Source organism: Anas platyrhynchos, chromosome 14, assembly GCF_047663525.1.
Source record: "Anas platyrhynchos isolate ZD024472 breed Pekin duck chromosome 14, IASCAAS_PekinDuck_T2T, whole genome shotgun sequence".
Taxonomy (NCBI): Eukaryota; Metazoa; Chordata; class Aves; order Anseriformes; family Anatidae; genus Anas; species Anas platyrhynchos.
The window spans coordinates 11,639,870-11,656,143 of NC_092600.1; the positions used below are offsets into that span (position 1 = coordinate 11,639,870).

A 16,274-nucleotide genomic window follows, 5' to 3' on the forward strand; every position below is an offset into this window, starting at 1 on the left:
ACTGCGCTGTGTGACAAGCTAGTCTGACACCTAGGGCCCTAGGGCAGGTGGGTGGAGATGCCCAGAGCCTGTTCCCAGTCTGATATGCAGATTTAAATATAGTGTATAAAATTGATATGGAACAATCTTAATACAAATGATAAATCTAGGTCTGAGCATCCTTTGAGCTAGCTGCCTGCTCTTGTTCAGAATCTGAAAGTAGGAAGATTAAATTAATATCCCCTACTCCAAAACAGTGAAGCAAAATACGAGGACTCCAATACTGTGGGATGTGGTTGTATTTTACATAGCTATAATGCAGAGGTGCAAGAACCAAAGTGCTTAATTCAGGAATTCAGCAACTACTATCTTGAATTTTTGTTTTCTCCAGAACTATGTGCTGAATTGACAGAATGTTTCAGCCAGTTTAAAATAATAATAAAAATTGAGGGGAAAGCAAGCAAACAAACAAACAAAAACAAACAAAAACCACACAAACAAATAATAATAATAATAATAATAAAAAAAACACGTACATACTGGGAAGGAATGATTTTCTAAAACAACATAACATCCATCCTTTTTGGTCCACAAATACTAATTCTAAAATGTTTTGTTCTTAGTGATTAGGAAGCTGTAGTGTGATTGTTTTAGTGCTGGCTAATTTAAATTTAGCATCTCGAAATAGGTCTTCTGACTGGAACAGTTATCTTGCATCTACTTCTGTGCTGTTTGCTGTATTGGTTTCTTTGATGTTCTGTTGATTTTTATAGCAGGATTTGTGGTATGCAGGAGTGAAGGCTGTGTTATTTAAGAACCATAAATGGATGCCTGGGTCTTCATTCTCACTCTGGCATTTCAAAAGGAAGATCCTTTTATGTCTGTATTTTCACTTTTGATTTTGTGTGCCCAGGAGGAGAAACAAAGCATTTTTTTTCTTGCATCTGGGTATGGATTTTCCTTTCAAAAGAGATGAATCCAGATTTTGCTGGTTTTCCTATATAGGTTCTTAGTGAAGGGCTGCTGTTGAGCAGTGTAAATACAAGTTTGCAGAGTACAGCAGTGTTTCCATGTCACTTCATTTACCACTACAGAATTCATCTTTCTGATCACTGAAGTTTTACCAACAGAAAAACTTTTTTTTTTTTTTTAATAGAAATGACTTCAGGATTGGTTGACAAAGATGTTTGTGTTCTTTTGCTTGCTTCTGTTTCCCTAGGTGCCTATTCATTTGATGTTTTTTGTTTGTTTTAGCTGTTCTTCCTTAGAAAATTGGGACATTGTTGAAAATACTGGATGCTTTAGAAGTGGATCTGGACATCCTGTTGTTGGAGGGAATGGCTTTTGTTTTCTGCAGCTTGCAACTTCCAAATTTGGTACAAAATAAACTGCAGACAATCGATTTGAAGTGCGTATGTTAGTAGGTACGTTGTACTCGTTTGAGTTTCCTTTGCTTTAACAAGCTACAGGTCATCTTTGCTACATACTAAAACTTACTATCAAACAAAAATAGAAGATAAAATTTCTAAACTAGGGATATGGTGAGGAAAAACGATTCATGGAGCTTTTTACCATCGTGAACTGCAGTCATGCTTGTGCTGTTTTCCACACGTGGTTTGAATCTCGTCTGTTACTCATTCCTGTATAATTACGAGGAATCTTTTTTTTTAAATTCCATTTATCTTGAACGAGCATTCAGAAAGAATGGATGATGTCCTTTAAAAGCTGACCACAGTAGTATTTTATTATTTTTGGTTGTGCTATATTTAATACACACTTCTTAGAGGTATATTCCTTTTTTTTTTTTTTTTTAAAGAACCAAGTATGAACAATGGTATAATTCTACCATCTAGTTAAGTGTCTGGCAATGCAGAAACTGCTGTTTATGAGCTGTGTTACTATCTTCATTTGAGGTAATGTAATACCCTGTAGCTATTGACACATTTTCTCCCTCCTTCCCCCCCCCAAAAAAAAAAAAAAAAGTGAAAAGTCAATGTAAACACGGCCGGAGGTGCAGAACAAAATCCACTGCCCCTCAGCTGGACGAGATGTGTGTTGAGGCTGTGGGGAGTTTAGAGGAAAGCCAGCAGTATGGCATTTTTGTTTTCCTTTAGCTCCTTAGAGAAAATAGGTTTATGGCTGACAAATGTTCATCTCAGTAAAAGTTACGCTTCTTGTGGCCTGTGTAAGACTGCCTTTGGGCTGCTGCCAGTGCTGCTAATCCCGTCTTTGTGTTCCCGTGCTGCTGGCTGAGTTTGCACAGGTACTGCTGCCTGCCTGCGGTTCTGCTAGCACCATTCTGCTGCGTCTCTCTCCCAGGTGTCCCCTGGCACCTGGTGCGTGCACCTCTCCCTGGGTGCAGCACTGAACCCTACACAAGAATGTGGTCATTTGCAATCCTCCCAATAAAAGCTGTGGCATTTGTGTTGCTTTATGTTCCGTGCTGCTTTGGCAAGGGGAATAGTTGCATTTAGCTGCACTGAGTGACCTAGTGAGACAACTGAGCGTTGAAATAAAAGAAAATGTAGGAAAAGCTTCAACTGCTCTGTTCCAAGTGAGCCTGTTCAGGAGCTACTTAAGGATTCTGATCTGTTGAATGGGAAATTCAAATCAGACTGAAAAATGTGAAGCCCTTAGACATGAAGGGTGGCAGCACCGACTATAATTAGTCATGGCTTTCCTTTTTTGAATTTGCTTGCTTGTCTGATTTGGGACAGGGTAATTCATCTAGGATGACTAAAACTGGAATTTGCTGTGGTCGAAGCCGTGCCTGTTATGAGCTGCATGGGGAATCATTTATAGCAGTGTAAGCAGACCCTGGGAGAGTAAAATGGGACTTCTGGGTGCTTGCAATTGTGAACAGCCGGTTCCTGTTCAATCAAGCTAGATTGCTTGGGATCAGCTCATTGGAAGCCTCTCTTTCATTGGCTTTGAACAGTACTTAAAATGCATTAATCTCCTACTGAGTGTGCTCAAAGCTTGAACAGCAGTGCAAGTTCAGAATTAAAAAGCGTCTTTAAATAGACAAGGGCATGACTGGGCTTAGTCCAACTTCTCTCATGGAGGAGCCTAATGAAAAGGCTTGGTTTCAAGGAGCAGATTCTACCTAAAGCAGCTGTGCAGTGTTACAACATGGCATGGTGGTTTCCTTTAGAGGTACAAGAAAGGTGTTAATATTACAGCTTTGTACAAAGTTGCTAGTTTTTTTCTGTATCATAGCGAGTTTCTGTATCGTGTTTTCCAAATTCAATGGGAACTGTAAAGCAGAAGTTAGAGCGACCCTTCCTGGGACTTGGAAACCTGAATGAACAGACTTCTAGTTGTGTCATTCATTGTTATTCTGGCAAAATAGGAACTGGAGCTTTCCTACCAGTAAAACTGCCTCTCTCCAAAGTGAGTTGTAGGGATATACATCAATACGAGGCAGTGGACAAGATGTTTTTACCCTGGTGCCCCATGCAGGTTCTGGAAGTGCTCACAGCAGACCAAAGCAGGATGAGGAGCTTTGCAGCCGTGCTTGCTCCTTCCCTGCTGGTGCTGGGGCTCTGCCCTCGTGCTGCTCGGCCTGAGCGCCAGCACAGGGCTGATGTGTGCAGGGCAGTCGAATGCTCAGACCATGGCCACTGGAGTGATTTCCTGAGCAAAGTGCTAGTGCCAGCCCTGCAGGTCCTTCACGTGGCTCCTGGGGGGTGTCTGCCTCTTGCAGCCACTGGTGTCCTGTTAAAAACACCTGAATTGTGGAACCTAAGCAAAATACGAAGAGGAGAGAGTGCTTGCGTCTGGGACAGATGCCCGACACCAGAAGTTTCAGACATATGGGCTGAAGGTTGAAGTTGCAAGTAATTGAAAATCGGGGTTCTTAATGGAAAATGTTCACCATGAGCATTGCTGTTACTCCACCTTTAATAACTTTAATAACTTGGATGTCATAGTAAAGGCTGGCTTGTGCTGAACAAACATCTCCATAACCTCATTCATTAGGGGATGGATATTTCAATATCTAACATGATGTTTTAAAGTCAAATAAACAGTACGTTTTGGTGCAAACAAACTGAGTTATGGAATTACTGACACCCTATGAACATCACTCTGTGGGTGTGTGCGTGTGACACAAAGGAGCAGCCAGATGAAGCTGACAGCACTGCTGACCTGTGTAACTGGACCCCGAAGGCCAGGGTGGGAGGGAGTGCTGGATAAACCCTGACAAATGGGGCTTCATATCTAGAGATTTTGAGCTGGGAAGGGTGCGAGATTTCTTCGGAGGGAAACAAACATCTAGTCCCACAGTGTTATAAATTGCTTGCTGTGGCTTAGAGAAACAAAAAGCCCGATGTGGAGCTAGCAGAGGACTCTAGGAAAGAAAATAGAAGCAAGAGGGAATATTTAGAGTGAGGTTTCTCTTTCAGTTCCCTTGTGCTCTATTTTTGTTCTGTGCATTGCTCTTTAACAACCAGTAATCACTGGGATACCAGATCACGTAGATACAGATGGTTCAGAAATACTTCCCAGTGTTACAGAGCTGTTTGTGTTGGCAGCCCAGATCTGGCTGAATACGGCTGTCCTCGAGGACCCCAGTCCATAACATTCTTCTCGGTTTTTCTTTGTTAGATTTTGGGCTTTTACTTCTATCTGGGGGTGCTGGATATATTGCTAAGTACCCAGAGTCGAACATGTTCTGCTCTGTTCTTAGCCATTCCCTTTAAAATGAGTGACCAGATGAGACTTGGTGAATCTGTCCAATATGACCCAGATATTCTTGGTATTATTTAACAACAGGGAAAAAGCTCATGTGGAGAGGATTGTCGTCAAGCTTTGCAATTAACACCATGTTGTTGAGTGTTGTATTCTGAGTCATCGCTTCATGGTTGATATTGTACGTGTCGTGTTCGACAGACCTGCCTGGTGTGTGCTGTGACCTGCTGGCTGCATCTAAGCGAGAAAAGCTTCGTTTCTGTAGGAGGGCACAAGCGACCACAGTTACCTGGAAGATTTTTGCTGCTCATCTTCTGTGGACTCTCAGTACTTAACAGTCATCCCAAATGAGGGTACAAGCTCCCAGAGCTTGGAGCCCGTTATGATGGACTTGTGGAATGGTCCATGGAGGAAGTTCTTCAGTTCTTCAGTCCCTGAAGTTGCTGTGTTTGAAAGGCTTGTTCACAAACTCACTCAGGAAGAGCTAAATTCTTAAAGCCTCCCATGGTTCTTTCATGAATTTAAAAACGCATAAATAACCAAATCTTACAGAACAATGCAACAGTGATAGTGCCTTATTTTCCTGGGTTGGTGAGGGAAAAAAACAATCCAGTTGGTGTTTTAGTTAGAGTAACCAGAATATTGAAATCCAGGTTAAACTTAAACTGGTTTACTACAGGTGCCCTGTGGTACTTCTTACCTAAAGATTAGAACAAGTACTATTTTTTTCCAATTGCTGCTGTAAGCCACCGTATTTCCTTTGGTAAAAACTTTGGCCGAGATCCTCCTCATGTGTGTGTTCCAAGCCAGAAGCTAAAACCCTGATGAGCCCTTTGAGTCCATACAATGTTGGAAAGTGAAGCCCTGGATTTAAATAGTTAACTGTGGACTTGAACTGCAAGTGATGACAAACTTGTGAAGGACGCTACTGTCTGAGCCATTTGGTCTGCTTCTGAGCCAGCTTGTGGACCCACACAGGTTCCAGTCCACTGTTTTCTGGCTTAATAAAATCGGAGTAGTATTTGTGTCCAACTGCCCGCTTGGGGCTCGTCAGTGCTAACTTCAGCCATCCAATTTTAATTTGCTGTTGCAAGTCTGCCAGAGCGTTGCAGGAGGCTGGGAGGGGGTTATTTTCCCAGATGACTGCTGTTGACATTTGTAGACCAGGAGTGAAGTCAGCCGCCCATTTGTTCGAAGTGCCCGTAACCTTTCCAAGCCTGCAGGGATCGCTTCAGTGTCACGTAGCCCTTCAGAGATCTTCCCAGCTGCAGCACGAGGAAAATTGATCAAGCTGTATCAGTTAAGTTTGCTATTTGGGCTGGAGACTTCACTGGAACTAAGGCTGTTGACACTACTCTACAGTTTGGGGGAGCTGATGAGGAGGTATTCCCTTCTTTGCCCATCTTGAGTTTTAATTTCCACCGTGTTGTACCTACCTACAGTTCTGCTCTCCTGCATTTCAGGAATGGATGTGACAGGCAGTTCTCTTTTTTGCTATTGTGGTACTGATGCAGAGTAGTGTGTTTTTCAAGCCAAGCAGCAGATACCATTTATACTCAAAGAACATTGTCCAGGCTCTGAGCAAACCCATTAATAATATCATTCCTTCTGGGAGTTGGCACTACCAAATGATCTCAGACTCTTCTGTCGTAGACAAGGAATGCTTTCTGATTTTGCACTGTCTAAAGCTGTTCACGGTAACTGTCCAGGCATGAGCTCGTGTCACCTGGCAAGACGACACTGACCCAAACACTCAGCACTGCTGGGGGGAGACCTCGACCTCATTGGTATGACACAGGGAGGCTCCTTCTAAATCCCCTGAGGGACTTTCTAAGTAGGGAAGGGGCTCATCTCCAGCTCGTACATTCTTTATGTCTGGAAGGAGGGAAAGGCAACCATAGAGGGTTCCTAAAATTTGTCTGAACTTAGTTGTCCTTTACTTCTTTGTGGGATGCCAGTGCCATGTGCTTGGGAGGTGCTTTGGATGCTTTTGGTTCTTCTGAGCACATCAGGCAGCTTTTGAATGCTGTCCAACAGGACACCGTGACTAAGACGTTACAGATGCATCTTTCAAATCCCTTTGGCAATTAAAATGCGGAACAAATAGAAACTAGTGGCTGCAATTGCAGTTAAACAACCATTTCCAACCCTGTAGGAAAACACTCTGAATTTAGAAAACATGGGAATTTGGAGCTCAGTGAGGGTACATGTTAAAGCTAAGCCCTGAGCAGTAGGAGCTGTGAAAGTTCGAATGAAGACAGGCGAACCATGTCTCTGTGTTTCTGGTGAAAGCACCTTGCCTTGTAGAAAGCTTTGTTTTTTATGGTACAGGTTCATTTAGCTTGCAAGCACTAAAATGGTGATGTATGGCTTTTAGCTGATGAAAGAGGCCTCCTTGATTATACTTCTACACTATTACATGTTAGACTGTCATTGGTGAAAATGTCTGTGATGGATACTTTATAAGAAAGAAAGACTCCCATTGCTTGTTGTATGCAAAAACTGCTTTCAAAATATTCACGGACACTGAATTGGAGAGGGTGATCCGTGTCCGTCCATTTTCTTCCTCCAGAATAATGGGTGAGATCAGTGAGCAAACCGTAAAGGCCAGCCTGGTGACATGGCAGTTATTGCAGCCACAGAATCACAGCAACATAGAACGGCTTGGGTTGGAAGGGGCCTTGAAGATCCTCTGGTTCCAACCCCCCTGCCATAGGCAGGGATGCCACCCACCAGGTCAGGTTGTCGTGTTGTCTGGCTACTTGCATCGTGTTCGCCCACTGGGTTGGTGTTTCAGTGGTGTGCTGTGTGTATTTTTCACATGTTAAGATCTATTATGAAGGTAGAAGGTTGGTAAGTATTGTAGGGTTGATGAACAGAAAGAAAATCTGGAGTCTATTAATTTAACAGTGAAGGTTTTTATTTGGGATTATTAAATAACTATCGTTTTTAGTAGCTGATTATCACTGTTCTGCAGCTGACTCTTTTGAACCTTTTGGGCAGTCTATCATGGTTGTTTCTTCTGTCTCTGTACAGAACATGCAGGTAGAGAATGTGAATACTTTGCAGAGGTTATTGCAGTTTAACTTGGTGCACAGCTAGGTGTACAATTGTTAGATGTGTAAACAAATAACCAACATTTGTTTGTCTGTTTTTCCACTTGCAGGTTTATTCTTCAGTCTAAAGGAGTGATTCATAATCAACTCTTAGAAAAACAGAGAATAGCAGAAGAGAAAATTAAGGAATTAGAGGTAAGTTTCTGGCAAGTAAAGATGATGGAAGTAGAATATTGAAGGTCAGCAAAATTGTGTCTCTTACATTGCTTGTTTTTATCTAGAACTGTTCATTCCTAAGGATCATAACTGGGGGGAACATGGGGCTGTTAACAAGTAACCTACAATAATTCCTATCACTTGGTTTCTTTGGTATGTCTACAAACTCACGAGTGTTGCAGAAAAAGCAGATAAAGTTGGTTGTTCACTCTGTGTCCTGATGTGAAAACTGGAGATGAGGGTTTCAAATGAAATTAGCGGGAGTTACGTTTAAAACTAGCTAGAGGATATTTACGTGGTTATTTACAGCAGATAGGTGATATGAAACTCTTTGCCAGTGCTGTGGATATTAGAAGTTTACATTGGTTTAGGATAATTGCTCGAATTCAAGGAAGGGGAATCCTTTGAGCATTACCAAATATGTAGAAATCGCATCCTGCTCAGGAAGTCTGTGAGCTAAATATGTCTGGAGGCTGGGAAAGTATTAGAAGGAAGTACCATATACGCCTGCCCTTCTCTTACCCTCTTCCCTAGGCATCTCTTGTGGCTGCTGTTGAAGGCTGGATGCTAGGGAAGATGGGACCTAGTTTCTGTGACGTGGTCAGAGCACTTTGGTGTTCTTAAGGCAGAGAAGAATATCTGAGATATATAAAGCAGTGTCTGCACAAGTTCCAGCTGTTTGAACAAGTTATCTAGTGAATCTTGAGTATCTTCTAGTGGCTACAAGTTCAGTTTACACTTTGGAGAAGAGCTTCAGACTGTTCTTTTCCAAGGCCAAGGTTATTTTTTTCTTGTTGCCCCTAAAATAGAATTAATGTAAAACTCTGTTCCTTAGCTTTTGGGGAATGACAGAAAACAAAGACTGATTTGAGTTAAGCTGCTTGTCTAATCTGTTAGTGTTTTGAAGGAGGTGAGTGTGCAGACCAGGTAGGTGGGGGCAAGCAGCAACAGGCAGTAGGTACTCAAACAGGGCTGTGCAGTTCTGTCTCCATTGTCTCCTACTTACGCTACAGCAAAAGTGAAATCACATTTTTTAAATTTCTTCTTAAAGCTAAGCTTGTCTGGGGAGCTGTATGGCAAACACGTCACTGCGTGCTGTGTTGTATGTTTTCTGTGATAGATAATAAAGGGTTTTGTGTTTCTGGTGGCCAGAACCTTTTCTACACAGGGAAAACAAGTACCCCATGGATAGGCCATATATGTCAGGTCGTGTTAATGCATACGAGGCACAGTCCTTTATATGCTTACGTGATAAAAGTGATCGTATCCTGGCTAATCTGGAACCATTTCAGACACCAGTGGCTTTGAACAAAACCAGCTCTGCAAGTGAAGTTGGAGAACTTCATAGCAGCATGCCTGCAATTGGAGCTGAGTGGAGTGTGCTTGACAGTTCTGGCTTCTTTCCCCTTCAGCTGTGCATCCCAGTTTCTTCCTGTTCCTGGTGGGGAATGATCTTACCTCCTGAACTTTCAGATTGCTGACTTTTTAGAATGGATGGAATTCTCCCCAAATTACAACCTGTGTCATTCTTACATGCAGCCTCAGAGATGGTTGCTTGCCTCAGGTCTGTGGTTATGGCCACTGAATTGGCAGTTCCCAGAAGCTGTGACCCTCTCAAAAGGTGGTAGGGAATGTGAAGGTGGTTGCTGCATGGATTGTTTTGGTTTGTTTTCTGTTTAACCACAGATAGTAGGGCTCAGATTGCTAGGTCCTTCTTCAAATCCATCTTTTAACTACTTTTTCCAGCTATCTGGCACGTTTGTGTAAAGGATATTCCTTAGACTTGGGATTCCCTCAGGAAGAGGATAAAAGTGACAGCTGCTGGAAACTAAGATTTCAGGGGAAATACCTGAGTCCAAGTTAAGAGGGTGCTTATCACAGGAGTAGGGGATTTTGCTGTCCTGAAAACAAGTTGTGACAGAAGCAGGAAAGAATTTGAAACTTTGTGACCTTGTGCTTCCACTACATCATTGTAAAATAAATATCAGAGCAAGATAGCCAGATTAAAACATCACTCCATCAGTTATTAAAACTGGAAAGATTTTAAAGCTTATGTTTATTTTTTGTATTGTTAACTACCTTATCACTCTTATAGCTCACTTTACATGGTTGGATGAAGCTGGCCAGAGTAATCCTCTGGTATCCACGCAGTGTAGCTGACCCGGTTACTCCTGTAGTGTGAGCTTGAGATAATTATGCACTGTGATTGCAGAGCTATTGCCAAGGTGTTGTGAAACATGCATTTTTCATACAAACCCGAAAGTCAGAAATGCTGTCACCGCTAGCTTGGTTCTGGTTCTGGAGGAGCACAGCACAGAAGTCTCGGCTCACAGCTAAACTCTCTGTAAATCTGCCCAGCTGTGTAGTAAGGGGAACTCCTAAGTGCTGGCTGTTTATGAAAACACATGCTTTAATCTGCTTTAGAGATGTGAACGGGGTTTTGTGACGTTCACGGTTGTCAAAATGAATTATGAAAACAGAAAAGGGTTTTGCCTTTGGTTTGAAAGCTTTCCTTCTCTTTCCTCAGATGTTTTCTACTGCAAGCAGTGACTGAAGTTACTCTCTTTGCCTTATTCCTTTCTGCTGGGTTTCTCTGCTGTTCAAGTGTTGCGTTGTCTCTTTTATGGCAGCATCACAAATGAGTGTGATACTGCGCAGCAAAGCAGCAGGGAGAACCCAAACTGTCTTTGTACAGAGCTGTGAAAAAAGACTTTGCTGGAATATGTGCTCAGTGTACTCTGTGAGGGGAACTGTGTCACCGTGTCTCTGAAAATGCCCAAAGGGGTACAGATATGTACAAATAAGGGGGTAAACGTGTAGTCTGTCAGTTAATCCGCAGAAAAAGCAGGGTAGCTTTATCCTATTCCTTCAAGGTAAGGTATGAATGTGTGCGTATATATTCATTTAGCAAACTTAACTTCACAACTTTTGGATAATCCTTTGGAATCTTAATAAATGGCCTAGGCTTGCTTGCAAAATGCACATGCTTGCCTAAAGGCTATGCCAGTGAAGCTTCCAAAAGCCTTGGATCTTGCAGATTGATGGCATAGGCTCATGCACTCGCACGGGAAGCTTTCTGCTTAGCCCCAGCAATTGGTTTTTTCCAGTCCTGATAATATCAAATTCTTGTTGTGTTTCACAGCACAAGGGGTATGTGTAAAATCTATTTTGAAAGCATTCTAAAGGGATGAGCACAGACTCTTTTTAGCTCAGCAATGTTTGTGCAGTATTAAGAGAAAAACCAAGTAATGTTTTTCTTCCCTTGTTTTTAAGGAAACATGATATGTGAGGGGTGGAACAATGCTTTGTTTCAGGAAACGTTATCCGTTTCCATTGTAGGGCTAGATGGATTCTGTTTTTAAATGTGGCATTTTAAAAAGAACAAACTCTGATATTATAAAGACATGGAAAATTGATTCTTCATTAGGGGTGGAGAAAGTGATTATTGCTGTGCGTTTTCTCTGATAATATCTGATAATCCCCCTCTCTCCTGCTATATTGAGCATGTTTAGTTGTCAGGCGTTGTCAGACTAAATTTCTAAAAATAACAAATAGGGGGGAGGCTGTGCTGGGCAGCTTGGACTGTGTGTCACTGAATTTAGCTCCTCCATGCAAAGGGCAACAGCAACCTGCAGCTTTTTTTGTGGAATTAGATATCAGTTTTAAAGCTCTGACCGTAATATTGTTGTGTGCTTATTTCCCATGCAATTTTTTTACACGCGTATGGAGACTGAATATTTAATGCTGTGGTGCTAAAGTTGGTTTCGTCTCTGTCTGTCTGAAGTTGAAAATACAGAGGTAAAAGGTACACTCAAGTGCTAGATCTCTAATTCAGAAATTCTTCCTTTGATCCCAAAAATGCCATGTCCAGTTGTCTCATCCCACACATGGAACTTTTTTGCTCTGGTTCGTGATGAAGAATAAATATTCTGCTCTCAAACACCACGACGCTTCCCATGCAAATGCTTGGATGGTTTTGTAGGGCTGGTTCCTGGTAAAGTCAAAATGTCACTGAATTACAGTGCCGTTTGGTGATCAGATGCCAGAGTTACCAACACTTCTTCCCCAGTGTGGCCTGGATGTGAACTTGCTTGTGCTGGGGAGCCCTTTCTCTAATCCTGTTCTCTAGGAGCTTTAGGATGGCCTTGCTGCAGCCCTGGGGCATAACGGCAGCGCCCCTGTTCTCAGTGAGCCTGCAGGGTGTCTCTGCTGGCTGCGTGCTGCTGTGTTTGTGCCCCAGGGAACAGAGATTGAAGTGGGCGAGGTGTGGCTGGGGAGAAATGCCGCAGTCTGGGAGCCGGTGCCTCTTCTCTGAGCGTGTATGGCTGGGACGGACTTGCTCCAAATGGCCGAGTGTCTTGGATTTACTCCTAAAGCAATTCTTGGGATGTTTTTTTTTTTTTTTTTTTTTTTTTTTTTATGCTAAAGCTGACAACGTGGAGGCCCCTGACCTGGCCTCAGTGCTTTTGGCTTTATGGCCTCATCTGCTTGAAGGAAGTTTGTGTGTCTGTCACCATCGCTTCACACAGGAGCCAAGCCGGAACTGTCCCTGGCACGGTTTGCGCACCACGTCCATGCAGAGTGGGAGCTCAGCTGCAGTTGTAGTTTGGAAACACACAAAATTTCCCTGGCACAGATTGTTTGCCATTTTGGGGCATTGCCGTGGAGCAAATTTGATTTTTATTTGCTTAAGCTGCTTGTCCTGGAAGATACTGAATTTGTTGCTCACCCCCCCCCCCCCCATCTCCCTCTTTATAGCATTTGGTGCCTGGGAGTTTGGAGTGCTCATATCCTCTCCTCTTGTCCCTGAATCACACCATGGAGCTTCATTAGCTTTCCCTGGCCATCAGGAGGCCTTGAGTCCAAATGCTCAGCACAGACAAGAGAAAAATAAATGCTTTCAGAGGGTCTCGTATTCCTACACATTATCTCCTCCCTCTGCTTGCTGTATAGGGAGGCCGGGCACCTGATGGTGTTGGACAGACAGTACAGAAGTGAATTAAATGTGTATGGTTAACACTTGGGCTTGCACAGATCTTTTAGGATTCTTTGGGTGCTGACGTCTGGGCTTGGTAATGTTTCTGGGAAATCCATTTCACCTTGACCTTGTTGGCTTCTGACATCCAGGCCTGAGTTTGCCCTCAGTGAGGGCTCACCTATGCTTTTCAGCCTAAGACAGGTCTAGAGTCTTGGCTTGCTTTTAGATGACGTGAGTGGTGTAGCTGCTTGCTGTCAGCCAGGGAGCATCCACAGGCACTCCCATAAGAGAGGAGAGCACAGGCAGAGCCGTTCGCACGCATCTGTTCTCCACTGACGTGCTCATTTTGAAGAAGGAAGTACTGAAGCTCATTTATTTATTTATTTATTCCAGTAGTTCTGGCTGTTTTACAGCGCAGGAGGAGAATCTGCATTCTCATTTTCAGATTTGAAAGGGGAAATACTTGGAGCAATGAGCAAAATAGGCCTTAAAATAATAACAAGGTGAAAAGGTTGAGAGTGTAATGCACACAGAGCTAGCTAACGCTCCTGGGATAAAGCCATTCTTTATGGAGAAGCCCTCTGGACTGGGACCATACGAAGTTAAGGTAAATATTTGGGCATAGCTAATGCTCCACTATTTGTTTCTGTCCCCTAAATTGTTTCTGCTGGTGACTGTACGAATAGCATGCTTGTTTCTTGCTCTTGAGGCCATGGATGGATCTGACTGATGATGACTTAATTGTTTAAAGCACACATTTGATCTTACAGTCGTTTGTGGAAAGTGAAAATAGTAAGAGGATTGTTTTCTTCCAGCCTAATTTACGTGTACTTTGTGCTATTTTTCTTTTATCCAGATCACATAATTTCACTCTCATCCCAGACAGATGCAAGTTAATTGTTTGCAGGTAGCATCCTCCAGCTTTACATGGGAACAGATGCTCTTTGATAATTGCAAGAAAGAAGTTGTATTCTTTTTTTTTTTTTTTTCTTTTTCTTAACGCTGGTCCTGATTGCTATGCTAGGTTTGTTAGATGAAGGTCAAATAAGCAATTTTCAAAGCAGAACATACCTAAGCTTGTGCTATGTTAATTAGTGCACAGGTCACTGGTTGCAAAATGCAAAGTAGTAACCTTTCGGATATAGAAACAAAAGCATCACATTTGAGAGGGAATTCCCAGCTCTCTGAAAGGATCATCCACTGATTTAGGCGTGGGATGGCTTATGAAAGCTTAACATCTCACCATGTTTTTGTGAGGAGTGCCTTGTATTTCTAATATCACATGTGTATGATACACACTCACAGGGCTGGATTTTTCATTTGGAGCACTCACTCACAGCAAAAAAATTTCAAACTCCACAGTTTTTGCAAGGACCTAGTTAATTAGTGATTATTTGTTACTCTCCACTGCACTACAGCTTGCAGATTAAGCACGCAAAGTGGCTGAGAGGGCAAAGGCCTCAACAAGGGCGAACTGGAGTTTGGCAACTCCTCTGTCCCCTGTAATTTTAGGTGGGTAACTAGATTTTAAAAGCAGGAGAATAATGAACATGAATGTTTATTGCTTACTTTTAAATCCTTCAGAGCCTACTTATGGAGATGCTTTCGAAATACAATTAGAAGTTTAGGATTTTTGGTTTTGCTCTGACAAAAAATGAAACTAGTGGGAAAAGCTTTTCAAAGTAAAATTCGCCAATACACTAGTGTTTCTTTGCAATTCAGGGAAAAGTGAAGAGCATTACGCATTACTAGAAAAATAAACCTTCTTCTGTCTAAATGGTTTGTCCACCCAGGAGCCTACATTTAGTCATCTGGGTCTGAAAGTTGCTTGTTTCCTCTGATTAGTGTTAAACTGCTCTTATGAATACATTGAAATCATCTGAACATAAAATTGATAGATAAGCCTTTCTTTGTCGTTTTAAATCAGGGTCTGAATCATTGTCAAAGCTTTCCTTTGTACTTCTGGCTGCGGAAGTATCCAAAGCAATGAGGATAGCTGGATGTTGCTCCCTCCGAATTCTTCGTCGTGTGAGTAATAGTTAGTCACAAACCAATGTCGCTGCACTTGACTGAGTCACCAGGATCATTCAGTCACTCCTTGCTGTCCTTTGTACCAGGCAATTCTGTGGCTCTGGGGAGGGGGATTATCTGTATCTGGCACCCCCATCCCCCTTGTCTTGCCTGGGGAGAGCAGGAAGCCTTTATTTGGAAAGCGTGCTCCTGCGTGTGAGAGACCTGACCCAGCCCTGAGTCAGCTTTGCAAAACCACACCTTGCTCGCTGGGTATGCAGGAGGTTGTCACAACTTCCTGCTGGCCCCGTGCCACTGCCTGGTTTATTTTGCTAATCTGCCCGAAAATGTGTTCCTAGTGGGGATGTGGCAGTGCCCGCTCTGTCGGTGAGGCAGGTGAGTCCAAGGGTGTCCAACTTGGCTGGGTGAGGGGACGATGGTTAGTTGGGAGTTCACATCTTCTTGTTGCTCTCTGAGTCTTTGAAATTTGCAGAAGTAATTTTACATCAAAAAATGACCTCATTTGGCCTGAACTGTAAGATCTGGATGAAAGGTATGGCGTGATTTTACAAGAGTCACAGTGCCAGGAGATGCTCTGGTCACTCTGACTGCAGGAGTACAGAAACCCAAGCACAGAATTAAGGAACTTAGCACATTTTGCAAGAGGCAGTTTGGTGAGGGACATTTGCGTGCAGAAAGTGGGGATTTTCAGAATCCGGGTAAGTTTTCCCTCCCTAAATTCTCTGTATTTGACCTGACTCTGCTGTCATGAGTCTGGTCAGGCGTATTGTAGTGGGCTTGAAACAATGTGCTTGAAATCTCTGCTCTAAATGGGTAACATTTCCAAGAAGACATCTCCTAAAGGGAGTTTCTGAGCTGATAATGTATTTCTTGCTGCCACCTACTGAAATTTTCCCAGTCAACTTTCTTTTGTAGTAAACGTCAGGCTCTAGGGTGCAGAAGTTCACTGGAACAATCGTCACTTCCCATTTGGGGAAAGCACCTGGCTCCACCTCTCATTAATACGCTGGCATGTGGCTGACACGACACTTAGTGTGAAGCATGCTCCAGCATGGGCTGGGGCTTTGGTACAGACAAGGTGCTCTGCAGCTATCTTCTCCTGCCCGTTACTTCGCCCCAGCTTCTCTCCAAGGGTTGCCTCCGTAGTACCATGTTTGGAAAGCAGTGAATGCTCTTCCAAACTAGTTTTTTTCAGAATATGTTCCTCATTGTCTCAAAACCCTATAATAATGATGTTGGAAGCCCTTCTGGTATTTCTGTGGGTAGGATCAGTACATGGTGAAGGCAGATTTGCATCAGCAATTCTTTAGGCAGGTGCTTCT

The 16,274-nt window shown here is 42.9% G+C and overlaps 1 protein-coding gene across 1 annotated transcript in view; it reads left to right on the forward strand.

The window, feature by feature from the left end:
- PFDN1 (prefoldin subunit 1) overlaps positions 1-16,274 on the forward strand; it is a 31,437-nt gene that overhangs the window by 6,923 nt on the left and 8,240 nt on the right. The window contains exon 3 of the mRNA XM_027468158.3: positions 7,838-7,922. Within this exon, the coding sequence (XP_027323959.1) occupies positions 7,838-7,922 (85 nt within the window). The remainder of the gene's footprint in view (positions 1-7,837; positions 7,923-16,274) is intronic.